Source organism: Leucoraja erinacea, chromosome 35 (genome assembly GCF_028641065.1).
Source record: "Leucoraja erinacea ecotype New England chromosome 35, Leri_hhj_1, whole genome shotgun sequence".
In the NCBI taxonomy this organism is placed as follows: Eukaryota; Metazoa; Chordata; class Chondrichthyes; order Rajiformes; family Rajidae; genus Leucoraja; species Leucoraja erinaceus.
This window is the reverse complement of record NC_073411.1, coordinates 13,497,245-13,519,743: the sequence shown is the minus strand read 5'-3', so window position 1 is coordinate 13,519,743 and position 22,499 is coordinate 13,497,245. Positions and strand designations below refer to the sequence as shown.

At 55.8% G+C, this 22,499-nt stretch overlaps 1 protein-coding gene across 1 annotated transcript; it reads left to right on the top strand.

Annotated features, from left to right (window-relative positions):
• The first annotated feature begins 13,025 nt into the window (after positions 1-13,025).
• plat (plasminogen activator, tissue) lies at positions 13,026-22,499 on the top strand. The gene is made up of 8 exons (XM_055662245.1): positions 13,026-13,116; positions 13,301-13,475; positions 14,066-14,160; positions 16,140-16,338; positions 17,637-17,776; positions 19,128-19,269; positions 19,850-20,012; positions 20,742-22,499. The coding sequence occupies exons 1-8, from the start codon at positions 13,044-13,046 to the stop codon at positions 20,937-20,939; spliced, it is 1,185 nt and encodes a 394-aa protein (XP_055518220.1). The 5' UTR covers positions 13,026-13,043; the 3' UTR covers positions 20,940-22,499.

Below are 22,499 nucleotides of genomic sequence, written 5' to 3'. Positions count from 1 at the left end.
CATCATACGTTAACACATTCATTCCTGGTATCATTCTTGTAAACCTCCTCTGGACCCTCTACAGAACCGGCACATCCTTCACTCAGATATGATGCCCAGAATCGCTCACCATATTCCAAATGCGGCCTGACTGACCAGCGCCTTGTAGAGCCTCAGCATTTCATCCCTGGATGGATGAATTGGATGTTTAGAATTTAAAGATACTGTGTGGAAACCATACACCATACATTAACACTATCATAAACACGAGGGATCATTTAACCTGCATTAACCTACACATCTGTACGTCTTTGAAGTGTGGGAGGAAACCAGAGCACCCGGAGAAAACCCACCCGGTCACAGGGAGAACGTACAGATGGCATACAGACAGCACCCATAGTCAGGGTCTAACCCAGGTCTCTGGTGTGTGATTGGAAAAATTAGAATAGGCAATGATTTTCTGAAGTTGTACAGGGCCCTAGTGAGACCACACCAGGAGTATTGTGTGCAGTTTTGGTCCCCTAATTTGGGGAAAGGCATTCTTGTCATTGAGGGAGTGCAGCGTAGGTTCACCAGGTTAATTCCCGGGATGGCGGGACTGTCATATGCCGAGAGAATGGAGCGTCTGGGCTTGTACACGCTGGAGTTTAGAAGGATGAGAGGGCATCTTATTGAAACATATAAGATTGTTAAGGGTTTGGACACGTTGGAGGCAGGAAACATGTTCCTGATGTTAGGAGAGTCCAGAACCAGGGGGCACAGTTTAAGAATAAGGGGTAAGCCATTTAGAACTGAGATGAGGAAACACTTTTTCTCACAGAGAGTTGTGAGTCTGTGGATTCCTCTGCCTCAAGAGGCCGGTTCTATGGATGCTTTCAAGAGAGAGCTAGATAGGGCTCTTAAAGATAGCGGAGTCAGGGGATATGGGGAGAAGGCTGGAACGGGGAACTGATTGGGGATGATCAGCCATGATTCACATTGAATGGTGGTGCTGGCTTGAAAGGGCCGAATGGCCTACTCCTGCACCTGTTGTCTTTTGTGTATTGATTTTGAATTAAAGACATACAGCATGTAAACAGGCCCTTCGGACCTACAAGTGGAGGGGGGGGGGGGGGGGGGGGGGGAGGGGGTGCGCTCCACGTCCCGGTCCACAGAGGTTCTGCAGTGTCCTTGTCCACCTACGTGGATGGATGCACACAGCACACACAGAACTGAGAGCCACGAACATCAGACCAGGGCGCTACTTCCCTCGCTGCCCGCCTCGCTGGCTCAGGGGTGGCTCATTGGCTGCTGTGGTAGATCCTAATGCAGCTATGGTTTCAAATCCCCCTCCAAGTTCCCCCCACCCAACCCCAACCCCGACACATACCAGAACCGGTTGGTTCCATCTATCAGTTCCATCCATGCCCTCAAGTGGATGTGAAAGTTGCAATGGTCAAGGATATGCGAGCGTTTGCAGAATATTCCTCATTGCGTAGTTCCTCATTATTAGGCTGCAAAGGGTCCCGTGTGACATTTGGAAAACACCCATAAAATGGTGGAGTAACTCAGCGGATAACGTGGATAAGTGTGAGGTTATCCACTTTGGTGGCAAAAACAGGAAAGTAGACTATTATCTGATTGGTGGCCGATTAGGAAAAGGGGAGATGCAACGAGACCTGGGTGTCATGGTACACCAGTCATTGAAAGTAGGCATGCAGGTGCAGCAGGCAGTGAAGAAAGCAAATGGGATGTTAGCATTAATAGATTTGAGTATAGGAGCAGGGAGGTTCTACTGCAGTTGTACAGGGTCTTGTGAGACCACACCTGGAGTATTACGTACAGTTTTGGTCTCCAAATCTGAGGAAGGACATTATTGCCATAGAGGGAGTGCAGAGAAGGTTCACCAGACTGATTCCTGGGATGTCAGGACTTTCACATGAAGAAAGACTGGATAGACTCGGATTGTACGCGCTAGAATTTAGGAGATTGAGGGGGGATCTTATAGAAACTTAAAAAATTCTTAGGGGGTTGGACAGGCTAGATGCAGGAAGATTGTTCCCGATGTTGGGGAAGTCCAGGACAAGGGGGTTCAGCTTAAGGATAAGGGGGAAATCCTTTAGGACCGAGATGAGAAAAACATTTTTTACACAGAGAACGGTGAGTCTCTGGAACTCTCTGCCACAGAGGGTAGTTGAGGCCAGTTCATTGGCTATATTTAAGAGGGAGTTAGATGTGGCCCTTGTGGCTAAAGGGATCCGGGGGGTATGGAGAGAAGGCGGGAATGGGATACTGAGTTGGATGATCAGCCATGATCATATTGAATGGCGGTGCAGGCTCGAAGGGCCGAATGGCCTACTCCTGCACCTATTTTCTACGTGTCTATGTTTCTATGTCAGGCAGCATCTGTGGAGACCATGGATAGGTGACGTTTGTGCTCGAACACTTCTTCAGACTCTTTTGAGAGACACCAGTCATGTTGACCTCAGGAGTACAGAAGTTGAGAAGGCATGTTCCTGTTGTGCAAGACTTTGGTGAGGCCGTGTGTGAGAATTGTGTTCAGTTTAGGTCACCCCTGCCACAGGAAGAATGTTGTCAAGCTGGAAAGGGTGCGGAGAAGATCTACGAGGATGTTGCCAGGACCCGAGGGCCTGAGCTACAGGGAGAGGTTGGGCAGAGCTGGGAGTCTATTCCTTGCAGAGCAGCAGCATGGGGAGTGATCTCATGGGGGTGTATTAACTCATGAGGGGAATAAATAGGGTGAACGCAAAGAGTCTTTTACCCAGAGTAGGGGAATCAAGAACCAGAGGACATAGGTTTGAGGTGAGGGGGGGAGATTTAGATTTTGTGTCTATCTTTGGTTTAAACCAGCATCTGCAGTTCCTTCCCACACAAAGTTTAAAGAAGGTGTACAGGTAAAGTGTTTTTTACTCGGTGTCGCGGTGGGTGCCTGGACGTTCTAGGAGCAGAATTATGCCATTCGGCCCATCAAGTCTATTCCACCATTCAATCATGGCTGATCTATCTTTCCCTCTCAACCCCATTCTCCTCCTCTCCCCATAACCCCTGACACCCGTACTCATCAAGAATCTGTCTATCTCCACATTAAAAATATACATTGACTTGGCCTCCACAGCCGTCTGGGGCAATGAGTTCCACAGATTCACCACCCTCTGGCTGAATAACCACCCCCCCCCCCCCCCCCTCACATCTCCTTTCTAAGGGAGCGTCCTTGTCCTTATATTCTGAGGCTATGGCCTCTGGCCCTAGACTCTCCCACTAGTGGAAACATCCTCTCCTCATCCACTCTATCCAGGCCTTTCACGATTCGGTAAGTTTCAATGAGAGACCCCTTCATCCTTCTAAATTCCAGAATGCACTGCGCTGTGGTGGTGGAGTAAGATAGGATAGTGGCATCATTGTGGGCTGAAGGGCCTGTTTCCGTATTGTGCTGTTCCGTTCCACCTCCTTGGAGAGGGGAGGAGGAGAGATGGAGAGGGAGAGAGGGGGAGAGGAGAGGGAGGGGGAAGATGAAGAGGGGGAGAGGAGTACAGAGGGAGGGAGAGAGAGAGGGGGGGGAGCAGGAAGAAGGGGGGAGAGAGGGAGGGGAGGGAGAGAAGAGGGGAGGGAGCTCCATTGCCGGGGCGGTGACATCAGGCCGGCTCCGCCCGGCTCGGCTACAAGAGGCGGCCGCGGGGCCGGAGCGGATCATTCTCGCTTCAACCTCTGCGGATCGGACAGCGGTGGTGAGTTTGCAGCTGGAGGGGCCCGACCAGCGGGGGCTGTGGCCTCCTCTCCCCCGGGGGCAGCGCGGGGACCCGGGACCCTCCCGGAGGCTGCCCCTTGCCCCTTGCTCCTTGCCCCTCTCTCTACCCCTCTAAGTCTCCTCCATTCCTTACAAGTCTCTGTCCCTCCGACCTCTCTCTCTCCCCCCCCCCCTCCTTCTGCCCCCTCTCTACTCGCCCCTCGCCCTCGCCCCGTAGCCCTCTCACGCCCCTTTATCCCCCCCCCCCCCCCCCCCCAAGTCCCCGTGCCCAACGCTGCCCCTCTGCCCGCTGTCCCACCCACCCGGCCCCCGCTTGCCCCACCTCCCCCCCCCCCCCCCCCCCCCCCCTGATCTCCGGCAGGAGCGGCCACCGGTACCGGCACCGATACTGGGCTCGGATGAACAAGCGGGTGGGTCACCGATACGTGACATCAGCGTTTCGCAAGGAGACGGGACCTTGTGTGGGAGAGAGAGAGAGTGAGGAGGGGGGGGGGGGGGGGGAGATAAGAGAGAGCGAGAGGGAGGGAGGTAGAGAGGGAGAGAGCGAGTGGGTGTGAGAGAGTTTCTATCTTGTACAACCGTATTGTTTTACTGCTGTGTTCTGTTGTTTTAGTTGTATCTGTGTGTGTGAGTGAGTGTGAGTGTGTGGTTGTGGGTGTGTGTGTGTGAGTGTGTAGTCGTGTGGGTGTGTGTGTGTGTGCATGTGTGTGTCTCTCTCTATCTGTGTATGTGTGTGTGTGTGTCTGTGAGTCTCTATCTGTGTATGTGTGTGAGTGTACACAAAAAAGCTGGAGAAACTCAGCGGGTGCAGCAGCATCTATGGAGCGAAGGAAATAGGCAACATTTCGGGCCGAAACCCTTCTCCAGACTGGGTTTCGGCCCGAAACGTTGCCTATTTTTTTCGCTCCATCGATGCTGCTGCACCCGCTGAGTTTCTCCAGCTTTTTTGTGTACTTTCGATTTTCCAGCATCTGCAGTTCCTTCTTAAACTGTGTGTGTGAGTGTGTGATCTCTCTATCTCTGTGTGAGTGTATGTGAGTGTGAGTCTCTATCTCCGTGTGAGTGAGTGTGTGTGTGTGTCTATCTGTGTATGTTGTGAGTGTGAGTCTCTCTATCTCCGTGTGAGTGTGTGTGAGTGAGAGTCTCTCTATCTCTGTGTGAGTGTGTGTGAGTGTGACCTCTCTATCTCTGTGTGAGTGTGTATGAGTGTGAGCTGTAAATCTCCAGAACACTACAAACCAGCGCGGCCTTGAGGCGGGGTTCGGAGCCAGAGGTCGGGTTGAATTTAGTTTAGAGACTCAGCCCCACCGACTCACGCTAGTCCCACCCTACACACACCAGGGACAATTTACAGAAGCCAATGACCCTACAAACCTGCACGTCTTTGGGGAAGCCGGAGCCCCCGCAGAAAACCCACGCGGTCACCAGGGAGCGGGCGCAAACTCCGTACAAACAGCACCCGAGGTCAGGATCGAAACCGGATCCTCACCCGAAACAACGGCTCGTCCATTCCCTCTACAGATGCTACCTGACCCGCTGAGTTCCTCTAGAACAAAGATAGACTCAAAAGGCTGGAGTAACTCAGCGGGACAGGCAGCATCACTGGAGAGAAGGAACGGGTCGAGACCTTTCTCCACAGATGCTGCCCGTCTCGCTGAGTTACTCCAGCATTTTGCTTCCATCCTCGCTTTAAACCAGCATCTGCAGTTCCTTCTTACACGAGTTCCTCCTGCCAAGATACAGTGTTTCGCTGTTTCTCTTTCGCCGATTGTGTTAAACAACTCCCCCCCCCCCCCCCCCCCCCCTCCCCCCACCCCCCCCCGCCCCGACTCGCTGTGTTTCTTGCTCAACTGGCCGTTTCCTGTGTTGTCTGCTGTTTTTTCCACATTTCCAGCCTATTTTCTTGCATATGTGTCTGGCCTCAACTCTATTCGCCTCCACCCTGCACCTTGGGACACAGTTCCCCTATCGAACTACCCTTTATGAGATGACTAGGACTGGGATCCAATGATTGAACCCGGCTGCTATTTTATCATCTTTGCAAACTACAGTCTAACTAAGCAGTCTGAAGAAAGGTCTCGACCCGTTCTTTCTCTCCGGCGATGCTGCCAGTCCCGCTGAGTTACTCCAGCATTTTCTGTTTATCTTCTATATAGTCCTAGGAGGCCCTTCAGCCCAACCTGCCCTCGCCGCCCAACATGCCCCACCTACACTGGTCCCACCTACCAACGTTTGGTCTGTTGCTGAAGTAACTCAGCGGGACAGGCAGCATGGAAGTCTGTGGAATTCTCTGCTCGGAGGGCGGTGGAGGCCGATTCTCTCGGTGCTTTCAATAGATAGGGCTCTTAAAGTAGCGGAGTCAGGGGATATGGGGAGAAGGCAGGAACGGGGTACTGATTGGGGATGATCAGCCATGATCACATTGAATGGCGGTGCAGGCTCGAAGGGCCGAATGGCCTACTCCTGCACCTATTGTCTAAATCTATTCTAAACGTCACCCATTCCTTGTCTCCAGAGACGCTGCTTGTCCCGCTGAGTTACTCTAGCTTTGTGCGTCTACAATGCTGCCGCCTTGTTCTCTCTCTCTCCCACCCCCTCCCCCAGAGTAGAAACATCCACTCTAGATCAAGTCTATCACAAACCTTTTCACCAGCCCAGCCTTCAGCCTCCCCAAGGGAACAAAGAGACATTGTGTCTCCCGATGATGAATAATATCTGGAGAATAGGAGCTGGGTTTTTGACTTTGCATTTTTAATTAACTTTCTGTGTAAACCTGCCAAAGCCTTCCCATCCTTTCACAGGCCCTAGCAACCAGAGCTGTCTACATAACTGTGGTCTCACCATGGTTCAGTAATGGCTTATCATAACATCCATCCCTCTAGAAACAAAACCGAGCGCCTGGTTTGTTTTTGCATTTGTTCCACCCGATCTGGCCCTGACCACGGCTGCTGCCTGTGTGGAGTTTGCATGTTCTCCCTGTGGTCGCGTGGGTTTTCTCCGGCATTCCACAGATGACACGGGTTTTGTAGGTTGTGCGAGAGGGATCTTACATGGAAGATAGACACGAAATGCTGGAGTCACTCAGCGGGACAGGCAGCATCTCTGGAGAGAAGGAATGGGTGATGTCTGGGGTCGAGGCCCTTCTTCAGACTTCATCACTTGGTCCTTCTGTCCAGAGATGCCGAGTTACTCCAGCATTTTGCGTCTATCTTAGGGTTTGTAGGTCAATCGAATAGTGAAGTTTCCCTAGTGTGTGTAGGACAGTGATGGCGTTGGGCGATGGTTGGTCGGTGCGGACTCGGTGGGCCGAATGGCCTATTTCCCTGCTGTATCTGTAGAGTCTAAAGGCCGGGGCAGAGTGTGGGAGGAGTGGGTCCCAGAGACAGGGCCGGGGTGGTCCGCATTGTGGGAGGTCAGCTTCCTCTACAGGAAGTTTAAGAAGGAACTGCAGATGCTGGAGAATCGAAGGTTACACAAAAAAGCTGGAGAAACTCAGCGGGTGCAGCAGCATCTATGAAGTGAAGGAAATAGGCAACGTTTTGGGCTGAAACCCTTCTTCAGACTGAAGGAAATAGGCAACGTTTCGGGCCGAAACCCTTCCGGGTTTCGGCCCGAAACGTTGCCTATTTCCTTCGCTCCATAGATGCTGCTGCACCCGCTGAGTTTCTCCAGCTTTTTTGTGTAACCTCCTCTACAGGAACCTTGGCACCAGCTTTGACACTGAGCTCAGACACTCCACAGCTTGTGTAGGAACGAAGTGCAGGTGCTGGCTTAAACCCAAGGCAGATACAAAGCGCTGGAGTAACTCAGCGGGGCAGGCAGCATCTCTGGAGAGAAGGAAGGGGTGAGACCCTTCTTCAGACTGATTCAGATTTCACAATCCTGCTGTGAATGCAGTTTGCCGATGTGGTGAGATCTGGCCCACTCTCACACACTGGGCTTTCCAGGAACCTTGCCCAGATTACTTAGAGGATTTCTATTCCACTGTGTTAACTCATAGAAACCTTGAGATCTGCAGTGAATTAAAATCTAAGACAGACACTAAAAGCTGGAGTAACTCAGCGGGACAGGCAGCATCTCTGGAGATGAGGAATGTGTGACGTTTCTTCAGACTGTCGGGTTTAAGGGTCAGAGGCTGCCTGAGGATTATTCTTCAGGGCAGAAGGTTACGAGTAGAAACATTGAAAATAGGTGCAGGAGTTGAGGTAATTCGGCCCTTCGAGTCTGCACCGCCATTCAATATGATCATGGCTGATCATCCAACTCAGTATCCCATCCCTGCCTTCTCTCCATACCCCCTGATCCCTTTAGCCACAAGGGCCACATCTAACTCCCTCTTAAATATAGCCAATGAACTGTGTGGCCTCAACTACCTTCTGTGGCAGAGAATTCCACAGATTCACCACTCTCTGTGACTGTTGCTCATTGCACCCGACTACGGGTGCTGGCTGCGTGGAGTTTGCAAGTTCTCCCTGTGACCTCGTGGGTTTCCTCCAGTTTACTCCTGTTAATCTACAAGGTGCGGGTTTGTAGGTTAATTGGGCCTCTGTGAATAAGTTCATCAATCATAGGAGCAGAAATTAGGCCATTCGGCCCATCGAGTCTACCCCGCCATTCAAGCATGGCTGATCTATCCTTCCCTCTCAACCCCATTCTCCTGCCTTCTCCCCATAACCCCTGACGCCCGTACTATTCATTTAAACAATACCAAATGGCTTGGCCGCCACACCTGTCTGTGGCAATGAATCCCCACAGAGTTACCTGGTGCCTGTAGTGTGTGGAGTGGATGAGAGAGTGGGGGGGAAGTTTCCTTGGATTGTAACTCTGGCTCCTGGGTCGGTGCGGGAGGTGGGGAACGGGGCTAGGTGCGAGTCGCCCCCACCCCCACCCCCCCAAACCCCTCCCCACCCTACCCCCCCCCCCCCCCCAACCCCCTACCCACCCACCCCCCCAATCCCCCCCCCCACACACACAGCTCTGATGGTGCTGCCATTAATATCTTTGCAGGAAAACAACTCCAAGATGTTGACCTTCTCCACCATCGTCGTTCTGCTGCTCGGCTTCAGCGCGGCCACTGAGGTAAAACCTTCACTCCCCGCTCCCCCTCACCCTCTCCCCCTCCTCTCCCTTCACTCTCAGCCACAGGGGTGTACAGGATGGAAACAGGCCCTTCGGCCTACCCAACAATCTTGATGTACTGGGCCTGCCCCAGTCGCTTGCATTTGGCCACTTATCCGTTTATTTGCCCTTTATCCGTTTATTTATTGATGTGTGTGTATATTTATATAATGGTATATGGACACACTGATCTGTTCTGTATTCAATGCCTACTGTGTTCTGTTGTGCTGAAGCAAAAAAGAATGTCATTGTCCAATGAGGGATACGTGACAATAAACTCTCTTGAATATCTCAGTCATACAGCATGGAAACAGGCCCTTCGGCCCAACTCATCCATGCTCTCCCATCTACACTGCCTGTATTTGGTCCACATCCCTCTAGAAAATTCCCATCCGTGTACTTGTCCAAATGTATTTTAAAAGGTGGGGGTGGGGTAGAGGTGAGGGAGATAGTCGTGGCGGTGAGGGTCCTGCTCACATTCTCAGCCCCCACTCTCTCCTCTGGCAGAAGCTGCGGATCAGGAGAGGAACGCGGGAATACGAAACCAGCTCTCGCCGTGAGTTCACCAACGATACTACACTGGCCGGGGTGGGGGTGGGGTGGGTGGGGGGTGGGGTGGGGTGGGGAGGTGAGTGGAAGGGCGGGGGGAGAGGAGAGCGAGGGATGGGGAAGGGAGAGAGGGGGTGGAGGGGGGGGGAGGAGAGGTGTGTGTCGAGAGGGATGGGGAGGGGGGTGGGTGGGTGGGGAGGTGGAGGTGGGGGGGTGTGGGGAGGGGTGCCCTTAGGGGGGGGTGGGAGGGAGTGTGGTGGGTGTGGGGAGCGAAGGAGGGTGAGGGGGTGGGGGGGGGAGGGGAGTGGGATTGGTTGTGTGGGGGGGGAGGAGGGTTGGGGTGAGGGGGGGGAGAGGGGGTGTGAGGGGGGGGTGGGCGGGTTGGGAGGGGGGAGTGGGGGAGGGGGGGGGGGGAGGAGGGAGGAGGGGAGGGTTGGTGTGGGGGGGGGGGGGCCGGGAGGTGAGGGGGGAGGGGGAGGGGGGGGTGTGGGGAGGAGTCTGGAAAGAATGGGACTGGGATGGGGTAGGGTGTATAGACGCGAGTGAGGGGCGGGTGGGGAGGGGTTGGTGTGGGGGAGAGGGGAAGGGGTGATAGAGGATTGGCATGGGGGGGAGGAGGTGGGGAGGGGGGTGAGTGGGGGGGGGGGGGGTAGCTTGAGCCTGGGAAGGAGGCTTCTACAGGAGGGGGGACGGGGCTGGCAGGGGGGGGCAGATAGGGCGAGGTGAGGATGTATCGCGTGGGGTCATCTGATATTTCGGGGACAACACCGCCGGGACAGGGGTGGGGGGGAGGCTGGGGGGCGGGGAGGGACGGTGGGGGAGGGGGGGGGGGGGAGGGGGGAGGAGGGGGGAACAGGAGTGGTTAGTCTGGGGGGGGGAGAGGAGTGTGATGGGGGGGGGGGGAGAGGGGGGAGGGGGGGGAGAGGGAAGACTAGTCCGGACTAAATGGGTGTTTTAGCGCGTCTGAGGGCGGGGGGCACATGTGGAACTATGGGCATTCCTAGCCTGGATGATGCTGGCCCTGGTCTGGCCCCGGATCTGAGGACACTCTCCCTAGCTCCAGGGGAGGGAGAGAGGGACAAGTCTCGCTTCTAGACGGATGGGGAGACGTGGCCTGAGGGTGGATAAACAACGAGAGAGACGAAGTTGTGTCGATGAGAGAGGGAACATCCGAGACAACACCGCCGAGGGGGGGTCAGAGAGACAGGGGACACGCAGGTGGGTGGAGGGGGGGGGAGGGAGAGGGAGAGGAGGGGGGAGGGGGGAGAGGGAGAGGGGCGAGAGGCGAGGAGAGAGGGGGCCTCGGAGGAGACAAAGAGAGGGGGGGTGGATAGACAGGGGGGAGAGAAATAGAGAGGGCAAAATATAGGGGGTCAGAGGGGGCATGGGAGAGAGAGGGGAGAGAGAGGGGGAGGAGGGGGGAGAGGAGAGGGAGGAGATGAGGGGGGAGAGATGGGAGGGAGAGATCTAGGGAGAGGGACATAGAGTGAGGGAGAGAGGGACAAAGATAGAGAGGGGGGGAGAGAGAAAGAGGGGTGAGAGGGGGGAGAGAGGGGATAGGGAGATAAGAGAGAGGGAGAGAGCGAGATGGGAGAGGGGGGAGAGAGGGAAAGGGCTCTAAAACCGAGGGTTGAAGGTGGGGGCTTTGGCAGGGAGCAACGGGGAGGTTGGGGAGACGGTGGGGGGAGGGGAGGTCAAAGGAGGGAGGTTTGAGGGTCTGGTCGGTTACCAGGGGGGGGGGGGAGAGAGAGAGGGTGTGTGTTTGTCCATGATTGACCCCTCTACCCCACCCCCCCCCCCCCCCCCCCCACACACACCCCCCCCCCCCATCATCCCAAAGGGACCCCCACCCCCATCTGGCTACCCTCGGGGGTCGCTGCTGCGGGGTACGTCTCCTTGTTGTCGCTGTGGGTGAAGTTTCTGTTTTGGGTCTCTTCCTATCAGGGGATGTCCCGTCCAGCCCGGGATACCGGGCTTCGAACCCTCTGTAACATCTTCCTCTAACCCCCCCTTATTCCCCCCTCACTCCCCAAGATCTCTACCCTATAAAAAAACTTTCTCTCCCCACACCTTCTCCCCTCAAGCCTTACCCCTAGTCTCTGCCACCACTTTACCTCTACTACCTCGCTCTACCCCCCCTTCTCCCCTAAAAACTCCCTCCTATCTCTCCTCCCCTCTATCCTAAAAACCCCCATAGCTCTACCCCCTCTCTACCCTACTCTCTCCCTAGATAACTCCATCACCTACGCTCCCTATCTCCTAGAACTTTCCAACTCCCCAATTCCCTCCCCTCACTCCCAACAATCCATGTATCTCTCCCCCCATGCTTCTCTACCTAAATTCTCTCTACATCTCTCCCTCTCGCTTTCTCCCCCTCAATCTCTCCCCTCTCTCTCCCCCTCTACCTCTCCCCCCTCTCCCCCTCCCCATCTACTCCTCTTACCCCTCTCTACCCCAAAAAATAGCTAATCTACCCCTACACATCTCTGCAAACCTCCCTCCCCATCTCTCCCCCCCATCCTCTCTATCTCCCCCTCTCCCACATCCCAATCTCCACTCCCCTCCCTCCTACTCTACCCCTAATCTCTACCCCCAACGGCTCTCACCCCTACTCTCCAATCTCTACCTCCTATATCCCCTCTCTCCCTCCCCCATCTCCCCCCCCATCTCCCCTCTCCTCTCTCTCCTCTCCCCCGCCCTCTCTCCCCCTCTCCCCCCCTCTCTACCCCCTCTCTCTACCCCTATATCCCCCCTCTCCCCCCTCTCTCCCTCCCCCCCTCTCTCTCCCCCTCCCTCTCCCCCCCTCTACCCCCCCCCCCCTCTCTCTCCCCTTCCCTGACGGTGTCCCTGTGTTACAGACACGGCTGCCCAGTGTTACCCGGGTCGGGGAGAGGGTTACCGGGGTACGGCGAGTGTCACCGCCTACCGGCCGCCGCTGCCTCAACTGGAACCTGAGTGCGGTGCTGCGCTCCCGCTACAACGGCCGCTCCGGGCAGGGGCAGCGACAGGGGCTGGAGAACCACAAACTACTGCAGGTAGGGAGCTATACCCCCCCCCCCTCCCCATCACCCCTCCCCCCATCACCCCTCCCCACCTCCCACCCCCCCCCCTTCAACATCGCCCCCCCACCAGCGTACCCCCCCCACCCCTCTCCCCTCCACACTGACACTTTCCCCCTCGGGAACTCCAAACTACTGCTGGGAGGAGCAATACCCCCCACCCCTTTCTGGCACTGACGGGGGGGGGGGGGTGTAGGGATGAGTGTGTGTGTGGGGGGGAGGGGGGTTTGTGTGTGGGGGCGAGTGTGGGGGTGTGTATGGGGGTGAGTGTGGGGGTGTGTGTGGGTGGGGGATGAGTGTGTGTATGGGGGTGAGTGTGTGTGTGGGGGGTGAGTGTGTGTATGGGGGTGAGTGTGTGTGGGGGGTGAGTGTGTGTATGGGGGTGAGTGTGGGGGTGTGTGGGGGTGTGTGTGGGGGTGTGTGTGGGGGTGTGTGTGGGGGGTGAGTGTGTGGGTGTGTGTGTGGGGGTGAGTGTGTGTGTGGGGGTGAGTGTGGGGGTGAATGTGGGGGTGAGTGTGGGAGTGAGTGGGGTCGAGTGTGGGGGAGACTCTGTGTAACGTGTGCCCCTTTGCAGGAACCCCGACAATGACACGATGCCCTGGTGCCACGTCTACATTGGACATGTGGTGAGCTGGGAAAGATGCCGCCTGGACTCCTGCCCTGACCGTGAGTGACCACCGCCACAGGGGGGGGGGGGGGGGGGGGGGGGGGATGGGAGGAAGAGGGGGGGGAGGAGGGAGATACGGGGAGGGGGTGATAGGGATAAGGGGATAGAGGGAGGGTGGGCAAGGGAAGTGAGTGGGATCCCCCCACCCTCACGGTGCTGATTCCGCCCCCCTCTGCCCCACAGAAGCAGCATCGGAGTGCGTGTCGGGCAGCGGCGGGGATTACCGGGGCACGATGAGCCATTCAGTGTCGGGGAGAGTGTGCCTGAGCTGGGACAGCGAGGAGCTGCGGCCGCGGTTGTACAACGCCTGGTCAAGCAAGGCTCATCAACTGGGCCTGGGCAGCCACAGATACTGCAGGTACGGGGGAGAGGGGGGTTATTGAGGGAGGGGAGCATGAGGGGTGGGTGAGGGAGCGAGGGAGAGTATGGGTCGAAGGAGAGGGTGGGCAATGAGTGGCGGAGAGGTCGCTTGGTGTCAAATGGTGGAAAGGACTTCCATTGGAAACTCAACGCAAAGACGTTGTCTGTTTATGTTAAAATGTTATTGTGTTTTTGTGTGTGCCCTTTATCATTGTATCGCTGCTGACATATCATTTCACTTGCACTTTTTGTGCAATGTGACAAATAAACCGTTGTATTGTATTGTATTGTATTGTCCCACTTAAGGGCCTGTCCCACTTACGCGATTTTTTTTTCAGCGACTTGCAGGCACCCGTCAAAGTCGCAGTAGGTTGCCGAAAAATTTCATTATGTTGAAAATCCAGAAAAAGGTGCGACTCATTGGGCGACTGCTCACGACCAAACAGGCGTCATAGTCGCCGAAATTTTCCAAAGTGTTGACTTTTTCCGGCGACCTGCTGCGACAACTACGAGTGCCGGCAAGTCGGCGAATAAAATCGGGGAAAAGTGGCACAGGCTCTTAACGTGGGTGGCTGTGTGTCATTGCAGGAATCCCAGTGGAGACAGCGAACCTTGGTGCTACATCAGGAAGGGACGCAGGGTCATCAAGGAGCACTGTGGCATCCAATCATGTGACCCAGAAGGTGAGAATAACACACCCCCCCCCCCCCCCCCCCCCCCCCCCCCCCCCGAGGTGAAGGTGCTTTCAGAGTTGCATCTTTGCATGTGTTGTTGTGTTGAAGATCTCTGATGCTGGCTGTGAGGGAACTCCAATCCCTTGCTGTCCTGTAGAAAAACGAGTTAGAAAGTTAAAGCAGAGGGTGGTGGGTCTGGCTTAGAACATAGATCAGCAGCACAGCACGACACACAATACTGATGGGGCAGCGGGTAATGCCGCTGCCTCACAGTGCCAGAGCCCCAGGTTCGATCCTCGCCTCTGGTGGGAGTTTGCACGTTCTCCTTGTGACCGCGTGGGTTTCCGCCGGGTGCTCCGGTTCCCCCCCCCCCCCCCCCCCCCCCCCCACATCCCAAGGTCGGTAAGGTTTGTAGGTTACACAAAAAAAAGCTGGAGAAACTCAGCGGGTGCAGCAGCATCTATGGAGCGAAGGAAATAGGCAACGTTTCCGGCCGAAACCCTTCTTCAGACTGATGGGGGGGGGGGGGGGGGTGGGGACAAGAAAGGGAAAAGGAGGAGGAGCCCGAAGGCTGGGGGATGGGAGGAGACAGCAGGGGGGCTGAGGAAGGGGAGGAGACAGCAAGGACTAACAAAATTGGGAGAATTCGATGTTCATGCCCCCAGGATGCAGACTCCCCAAACGGAATATGAGGTGCTGTTCCTCCAATTTCCGGTGCTGCTCGCTGTGGCCATGGAGGAGACCAGGGACAGAGAGGTCGGAGACGGAGCGGGAGGGGGGGTTGAAGTGCTGAGCCACCGGGAGGTCAGCTTGGTTATTGCGGACCGAGCGGAGGGGTTCGGCGAAACGATCGCCCAACCTCCGCTTGGTCTCACCAGGTTTGTAAGTTAATTGGCCCCTGTGTAAATTGTCCCATAGTGGATGAGGATAACATATAACCAGTGTGAATGGGGGATCGCTGGTAGGCGCGGACTCGGTGGGCCGAAGGGCCTGTTTCCGTGCTGTGTCTTTAAACTAAAGTAGTTGTTCGTGCTGAATATGACACTTCAGAGAAAGACACAAAAATGCTGGAGTAACTCAGCGGGTCAGGCAGCATCTGTGGAGAACATGGATAGCTGACATTTCACAGAGTGCTGGAGTAACTCAGTGGGTCAGGCAGCATCTGTGGAGCTAAGGAAATAGGCAATGTTTCGGGCCGAAACCCTTCCGGGTTTCGGCCCGAAACGTTGCCTATTTCCAGAAGGATTTCGGCCCGAAACGTTGCCTATTTCCTTCGCTCCATAGATGCTGCTGCACCATAACTCAGCGGGTCAGGCAGCATCTGTGGAGAACATGGATAGGTGACGTTTCACAGAGTGCTGGAGTAACTCAGCGGGTGGGTCAGGCAGCATCTGTGGAGAACATGGATAGGTGACATTTCACAGAGTGCTGGAGTAACTCAGTGGGTCAGGCAGCATCTGTGGAGAACATGGATAAGTGACGTTTTGGGTTCAGCCTGTAGTCAGTACATGGGAGGTCAGGGCCACTCTCTAGTTGGGGAGAGGACGGTTCAGTTGCCTGATAACAGCTGGGAAGAAACTGTCCCTGAATCTGGAGGTGTCCATTTTCACACTTCTGTACCTTTTGCCCGATGGGAGAGGGGAGAAGAGGGAGTGGCCGGGGTGCGACTGGTCCTTGATGATGATGCTGGACTTGAGGTGTGGGAAGGGGCGGCGGATGCTGGTTTTTTTTTTTTTTTTTAACCGAAGATAGACACAACATGCTGGAGTAACTCAGCGGGACAGGCAGCATCTCAGGAGAGAAGAAATAGGCGACGTTTCGGTTCAAGCTCTTCTTCGGACTTCTGGAGATGCTGCCAGTCCAGCTGAGTTACTCCAGCTGTTTGTGTCTGTCTTCAGCATGAGGTGTAGACGGGGTGGATGGAGGGGACGGTCTGGGCTGGCGAGAGGCGGTGTTAACTCTGTGTGTATGTGTGTCTATGTGTGCAGTGGAGATATGTGGCAAGAGGGAGCCGGAGATGGCGCAGTTCCGGATCCTGGGCGGCTCGCCCGCGGACATCAGCTCCAATCCCTGGCAGGTTGCCATCTTAACCTTCAACCGCAGGGAGAAGTCGTGGAACTTCCTCTGTGGGGGAAGCCTCATCCGCTCCTGCTGGGTCGTGTCTGCTGCTCACTGCTTCGAGAACAGGTACGGGGGCCGCAGGGGCCGGCGATGGGCAGCCCACTGACCAAGGTGTCATAGAGTGATACAGTATGGAAACAGGCCCTTCGGCCCAACTCGCCCACACCAACCAACAACGTCCCAGCTACCCTAGTCCCACCTGCCTGCGCTTGGTCCATATCCCTCCAAACCTGACCTATCGATGCACCTGTCCAACTGTTTCTTAAACGATGGGTTGGTCCCTGCCTCAACTACCTCCTCTGGCATCCCGGGGGCATGAACATCGAATTCTCCCAATTTTGTTAGTCCTTGCTGTCTCCTCCCCTTCCTCAGCCTTCGGGCTCCTCCTCCTTTTCCCTTTCTTGTCCCCGCCCCCGATCAGTCTGAAGAAGGGTTTCGGCCCGAAACGTTGCCTATTTCCTTCGCTCCATAGATGCTGCTGCACCCGCTGAGTTTCTCCAGCTTTTTTGTGTAACCTATCTCCTCTGGCAGCTTGTTCCATACACCCACCACCCTCTGTGTGAAAAAGTTACCCCTCGGATTCCTATTAAATCTTTCCCCCTTCATCTTGAACCCATGTTCTTTGGTCCTCAATTCACCTACTCTGGGTAAAAGACTCTGTGCATCTACCCGATCTATTCCTCTCCTTCCTTTGTACACCTCTACAAGATCTCCCCTCATCCTCCTACGCTCCATGGAATAGAGACCCAGCCTACTCAACCTCTCCCTATAGCTCACTCCCTCTGGCAACATCCTCGTAAATCTTTTCTGAACCCTTTCAAGCTTGACAATATATTTCCTATAACATATTTTCTCTCTTTCTCTAAGAGCTCTAGGGCCTAGTGGAATCAAGGGATATGGGGAGAAGGCGGGCACGGGTTATTGATTGGGGAAGATCAGCCATGATCACAATGAATGGCAGTGCTGGCTCGAAGGGCCGAATGGCCTCCTCATGCAACTATTTTCTATGTTTCTAACACGGTGCCCAGAACTAAACACAATACTCTAAATGTGGTATCACCAACGTCTGATACAACTGCAACATGACCTCCCAATTTCTATACTGTGGCCAACGGGACTATTTTTAGTTGCCTGCATTTGACCTACAGCTGTCTGCGAGGCGGGTCTGGGGGAGAGGGTGTGGGCAGGCATGGAAATCGCTATCAAAACATGGGGGGGACGTGTGTACCCCCCAGGATTTCCGCCCCCTGGGTGTGGGCACATCTACAGCGGGCAGTGACGGGTGGCGCTGGGCGGGTGAAGTGGGTACAGGGCAGGGCTGTGTACGGGGTGTCTGGGGGTAACGTCCAGTCTCTGTGCCGCAGGTCGAGGAAGCCTGGGCATTTGCGGGTGGCGCTTGGCCGCACGGTGAGCTGGCAGGAATCGGCAGCAGAGCAGCTGCTCCAGGTAGATGACTACTTCCTGCACAAGGACTTCGACAGCGAAACATACGACCACGACATCGGTATGGGTACAAAGCCCCCCCCCCCCGAACCCCGACCACTCCTACTCCCCCCCCCTCCCCACTCCCTCCCTACCCCCCCCCGAAAACCAACCCTCCTGCCCTTAATCCCCCCACATCTCTCCTCCTCACACCTCCACACCCCCCCCTTCTGAGTGTCTGTGCCATGCGGTGACCCTCCTGTGATGGTTTATCCCCCCTGCTGCGACCCCAAGCTGGCGTCTGTGTCTGTGTGTCTATGTGTCTGTGTCTGTGTGCCTGTGTCTGTGTCTCTGTGTCTGTGTGTCTGTGTGTCTGTGTCTGTGTGTCTATGTTTGTGTCTATGTCCGTGTGCCTGTGTCCCTGTGTCTGTGTCCCTGTGTCTGTGTGCCTGTGTGTGCTGTGTCTGTGTGTCTGTGTCTGTGTGTCTGTGTGCCTGTGTCTGGGTGTCTGTGTGTGTGAGTGTGTGTGTGTGTCTGTGTGTGTGTGTCTGTGTGTGTGTGTGTGTCTGTGTGTCTGTGTGTGTGTGTCTGTGTGTGTGTGTCTGTGTGTCTGTGTGCCTGTGTCTGTGTGTGTGTGTGTCTGTGTCTGTGTGCCTGTCTGTGTCTGTGTCTGTGTCTGTGTGCCTGTGTCTGTGTGTCTGTGTCTGTGTGTCCTGTATGTCTGTGTCTGTGTCTCTGTGTCTGTGTGCCTGTGTGCCTGTGTCTGTGTCTGTGTGCCTGTGTCTGTGTGTCTGTGTGTGTCTGTGTGTCTGTGTGTCTGTGTCTGTGTGTCTGTGTCTGTGTGTCTGTGTCTGTGTGTCTGTGTGTCTGCGTCCCTGTGTCTGTGTGTCTGTGTCTGTGTCTGTGTGCCTGTGTCTGTGTGTCTTTGTCCGTGTCTGTGTCCCTGTGTCTGTATGTCTGTGTGCCTGTGTCTGTGTGTCTGTGTCTGTGTGTCTGTGTCTGTGTCTTGTGTCCTGTGTCTGTATGTTTGCCTGTGTCTGTGTCCCTGTGTCTGTGTGCCCGTGTCTGTGTGTGTCTGTATGTCTGTGTGTGTGTGTCTGTGTTTGTGTGTCTATGTCTGTGTCTGTGTCCCTTTGTCTGTGTTTGTGTGTCTATGTCTGTGTCTGTGTCCCTGTGTCTCTGTGTCTGTGCCATGGTGCCTGTGTCTGTGTGTCTGGTGTTTGTGTGCCTGTGTGTGTGTGTCTGTGTCTGTGTGCCTGTGTGTGTCTGTGTGTGCCTGTGTCTGTGTGTGTGTGTCTGTGTGCCTGTGTCTGTGTGTCTGTATGTCTGTGTCTGTGTGTCTGTGTCTGTGTCCCTGTGCCTGTGTCTGTGTTTGTGTGTCTATGTCCCTGTGCCATGCGGTGACCCTCCTGTGATGGTTTCTCTCCCCCCAGCGCTGCTCCAGCTGCGATCCCAGGATGGTGTGTGTGCCCGCCCCACGCGCCAGGTGAGGCCGGTGTGTCTGCCGCGGAGAGGCCAGCGTCTAGCCGACTGGATGGAGTGTGAGATCTCCGGCTATGGCCGTGAAACACGCATGTGAGTGACCACTGTCCGCACTGACTGTGTGGGGGGGGGGGGGGGAGCAGCAGGTCGGGGAGGGAATGGACAGACGACCTCTGACCCTCGCCCACCCATACGACTTAACAGATCAGCATGGAAACAGGCCCTTCGGCCCACCGGGTGTGTGCCGACCAGCGACCACCCTGTACACTAGCACTATCCTACACACACTAGGAACAATTTACAGAAGCCAATTAACCTACAAATCTGCACGGCTTTGGAGTGTGGGAGGAAACCGGAGCACCCGGAGAAAACCCACGCAGTCACAGGGAGAAAGTACAAATTCATTACAGACAGCAGCCGTGGTTAGGGTGGAAACGGGGTCTCTACCGCTGTGCCATCATGCCGCAATAATCTAGCTCCTGTGTTGGGGGTGAGGGTGGGGGGGGGGGGGGGGGCTGGGTTCTAGATGGGGAGTGGTACTGTCCCTCACTCCTAGACTCACTGTGGAGGGAGGGGGGGGGGGGGGCGATGGGGGGATGGGGGGTGTGTCACTGTGTGTGTGGAGGAGGGGGGGGGAGGGTGAGTTGCCGTCCCTGACCCCCCCCCCCCCCACTCTGTCCCCCACAGACGACCACAAGTACTCGAAGCAGCTGAAGGCCGCCAACGTGCGCCTGTACCCCCAGAGCCAGTGCACCCCCGCACGGCTGGAGAACCGAACCGTCACCGGCAACATGATCTGTGCCGGAGATACAGTCGGCACCAACGATGCCTGCAAGGTGAGGGGGGGGGGGGGTATTAGGAGGAGGGGGGGGGGGAGGTTGAGATGGATGGGGGGGAGTGATTAATAGGGGGGTGGGTGGGGTGGGGGAGGTTATGGAGGGGAGGGATGTGGGGGCTGGTGAGGGGGGTGGGGTAGTTGATGGTGGGGGAGGGGACGGTGGGGGAGTTGATGGTGGGGAACGTGAGGGGGGGGCTGATGGGGGAAGTGGGTGATGGGGGAGGGGAGGGGATTGATGGAGGAGTGGATGGAGGAGGGATGGAGTGGTGGGGGGGAGTGGATGGTGGGGGGGGGGATGGTGGAGGAGAGAGGGGTGGGGTGGGGGAGTGGATGGTAGGGAGAGTGGATGGTGGGGGGGAGGTGAGGGGGAGGGGAGGGGGTGACGGGGGAGTGGATGGTGGAGGGGGGTGGATGGTGGAGGGATGGATGGAGGGGGGTGGGTAGGTGAGGGGAGGTGGGGGACAGGAGGGTGGTGGTGGGGAGAGGGAGGGGGTGGGTGGGGGAGTGGATGGAGGAGGGGGGGGGTGGGGGGGGGTGGGGGGAGGAGGGAGTGGGGGGGAGAGAGGGGATGGGTGGGGGAGTGGATGGTGGGGGAGGGGAGGGATTGACGGAGGAGTGGATGGAGGAGGGGTGTGGTCGGTGAGGGGAGGTGGGGGACAGGAGGGGGTGGTGGGTGGGGTGTGGATATTGACCTGCCCCCACCCTGACGCTGCTGTCTGTTCTACAGGGGGACTCTGGGGGGCCGCTGGTATGCCTGGAGGGGGATCGGATGCGCCTGCAGGGGGTGATCAGCTGGGGGGTGGGCTGTGGAAAGAAGGGTGTGCCAGGCGTCTACACCAAGGTACAGAACTACCTGGACTGGATGCAGAAGCTGATGACAGCACCGGACATCAGCAAGTACAAGAGCCATCACTGGAAGGAATAGCAGGGTAGGGCAGAGTGGCCTTAGCCCGGGGGTTGGAGGTGTCGGTCACTGCTGTCTGTCTGTCTGTCTGTCTGTCTGTCTGTCTGTCTGTCTGTCTGTCTGTCTGTGTCTGACTGTGTCTGACTGTGTCTGTCTGTCTGTCTGTCTGTCTGTCTGTCTGTCTGTCTGTCTGTCTGTCTGTGTCTGTCTGTCTGTGTGTCTGACTGTGTCTGTCTGTCTGTCTGTCTGTCTGTCTGTCTGTCTGTCTGTCTGTCTGTCTGTCTGTCTGTCTGTCTGTCTGTCTGTCGCCCTCAGGCCCCCAGCGCCTTCGGCAGAATCTCACCGCTCCTGTCCCCACCCTCCCGCGGGCAGGGGGGACACTGCCCCTCCCACAGTCTCCTCCACCCCCACACTCCACATCGTACCAATAAATCTGGTCAGACTGGCAGCTCTGGCTACTGAACCTGGGCCTGGAGTCAATCTCCCACTCACATAGACACACACGCTCACACACACGCTCAGACGCGCGCACACACAATCACACACACACACACGTTGTGCCAGGGGGTGCCCACACTGCACTGAACTGTACTTGACCCACAGCTACACACCGTCCCAGTCCGGCACTGGGACAGCCCCCCTCCCCCGTCCTCAGTTAGCTGGCATTAGCAACATCAACCTTTGCTTCAAGACTACTGTGAATTCATCATTTGCTGCTTTTGCCTGCCTGCGTGCGTGTGTGTGTGTGTGTGTGTGTGTGTGTGTGTGCGTGTGTGTGTGTGTGTGTGTGTGTGTGTGTGTGTGTGTGTGTGTGTGTGTGTGTGTGTGTGTGTGTGTGGGTGTGTGTGTGTGTGTGTGTGTGTGTGTGCGTGTGTGTGTGTGTGTGTGTGTGTGTGTGTGTGTGTGTGTGTGTACACGTGTGTGTGTGTGTGTGTGTGTGTGCGTGTGTGCGTGTGTGTGTGTGTGTGTGTGTACACGTGTATGTGCGTGTGACTGCGTGTGAGTGCCAGTGACCGAGCGAGCAACCTCACGAAGGTTCAGTTTAGTTTTATTGTCCCGTGTACCGAGGTACAGTGAGAAGTTTTTGTTTCGTGTTATCCAGTCAGCGGAAAGTTTGTAGATTAATCGGCCCCTCTGTAAACTGCCCCCCCCCCCCCCCCCGTGTGCAGGGGGTGGATGAGAAAGTGGGATAACATAGAACTAGTGTGAACGGGTGATCGATGGTCGGCATAGACTCGGCGGGCCGAACGGCCTGTTTCCGTGCTGTGTCTCTAAACTAAACTAAAATGCACGAGAATCTGGATTCTGCTGTGCAAGTGTATTTGCACACTCGCGCAGATTGTGAGCAAGTGTGCGAGCCTGTTTGGGAGTGAGTGTGCAGGCACATCTGTGTAAGTGAGTGAGAACACACAATCCACCTTCACAGATCACACTTCCGTTCGGACTAAACTATTTATTGTTCTGTATTTTTTGGATGTTTTAGCTTTTTTTTCTGGATTATATTAATACAATATTTAAATATTTTTTGCAACGTGTCTTCCTTTTCAAAGGACAAGAATAAAAAAATGAATTATTTGCTTA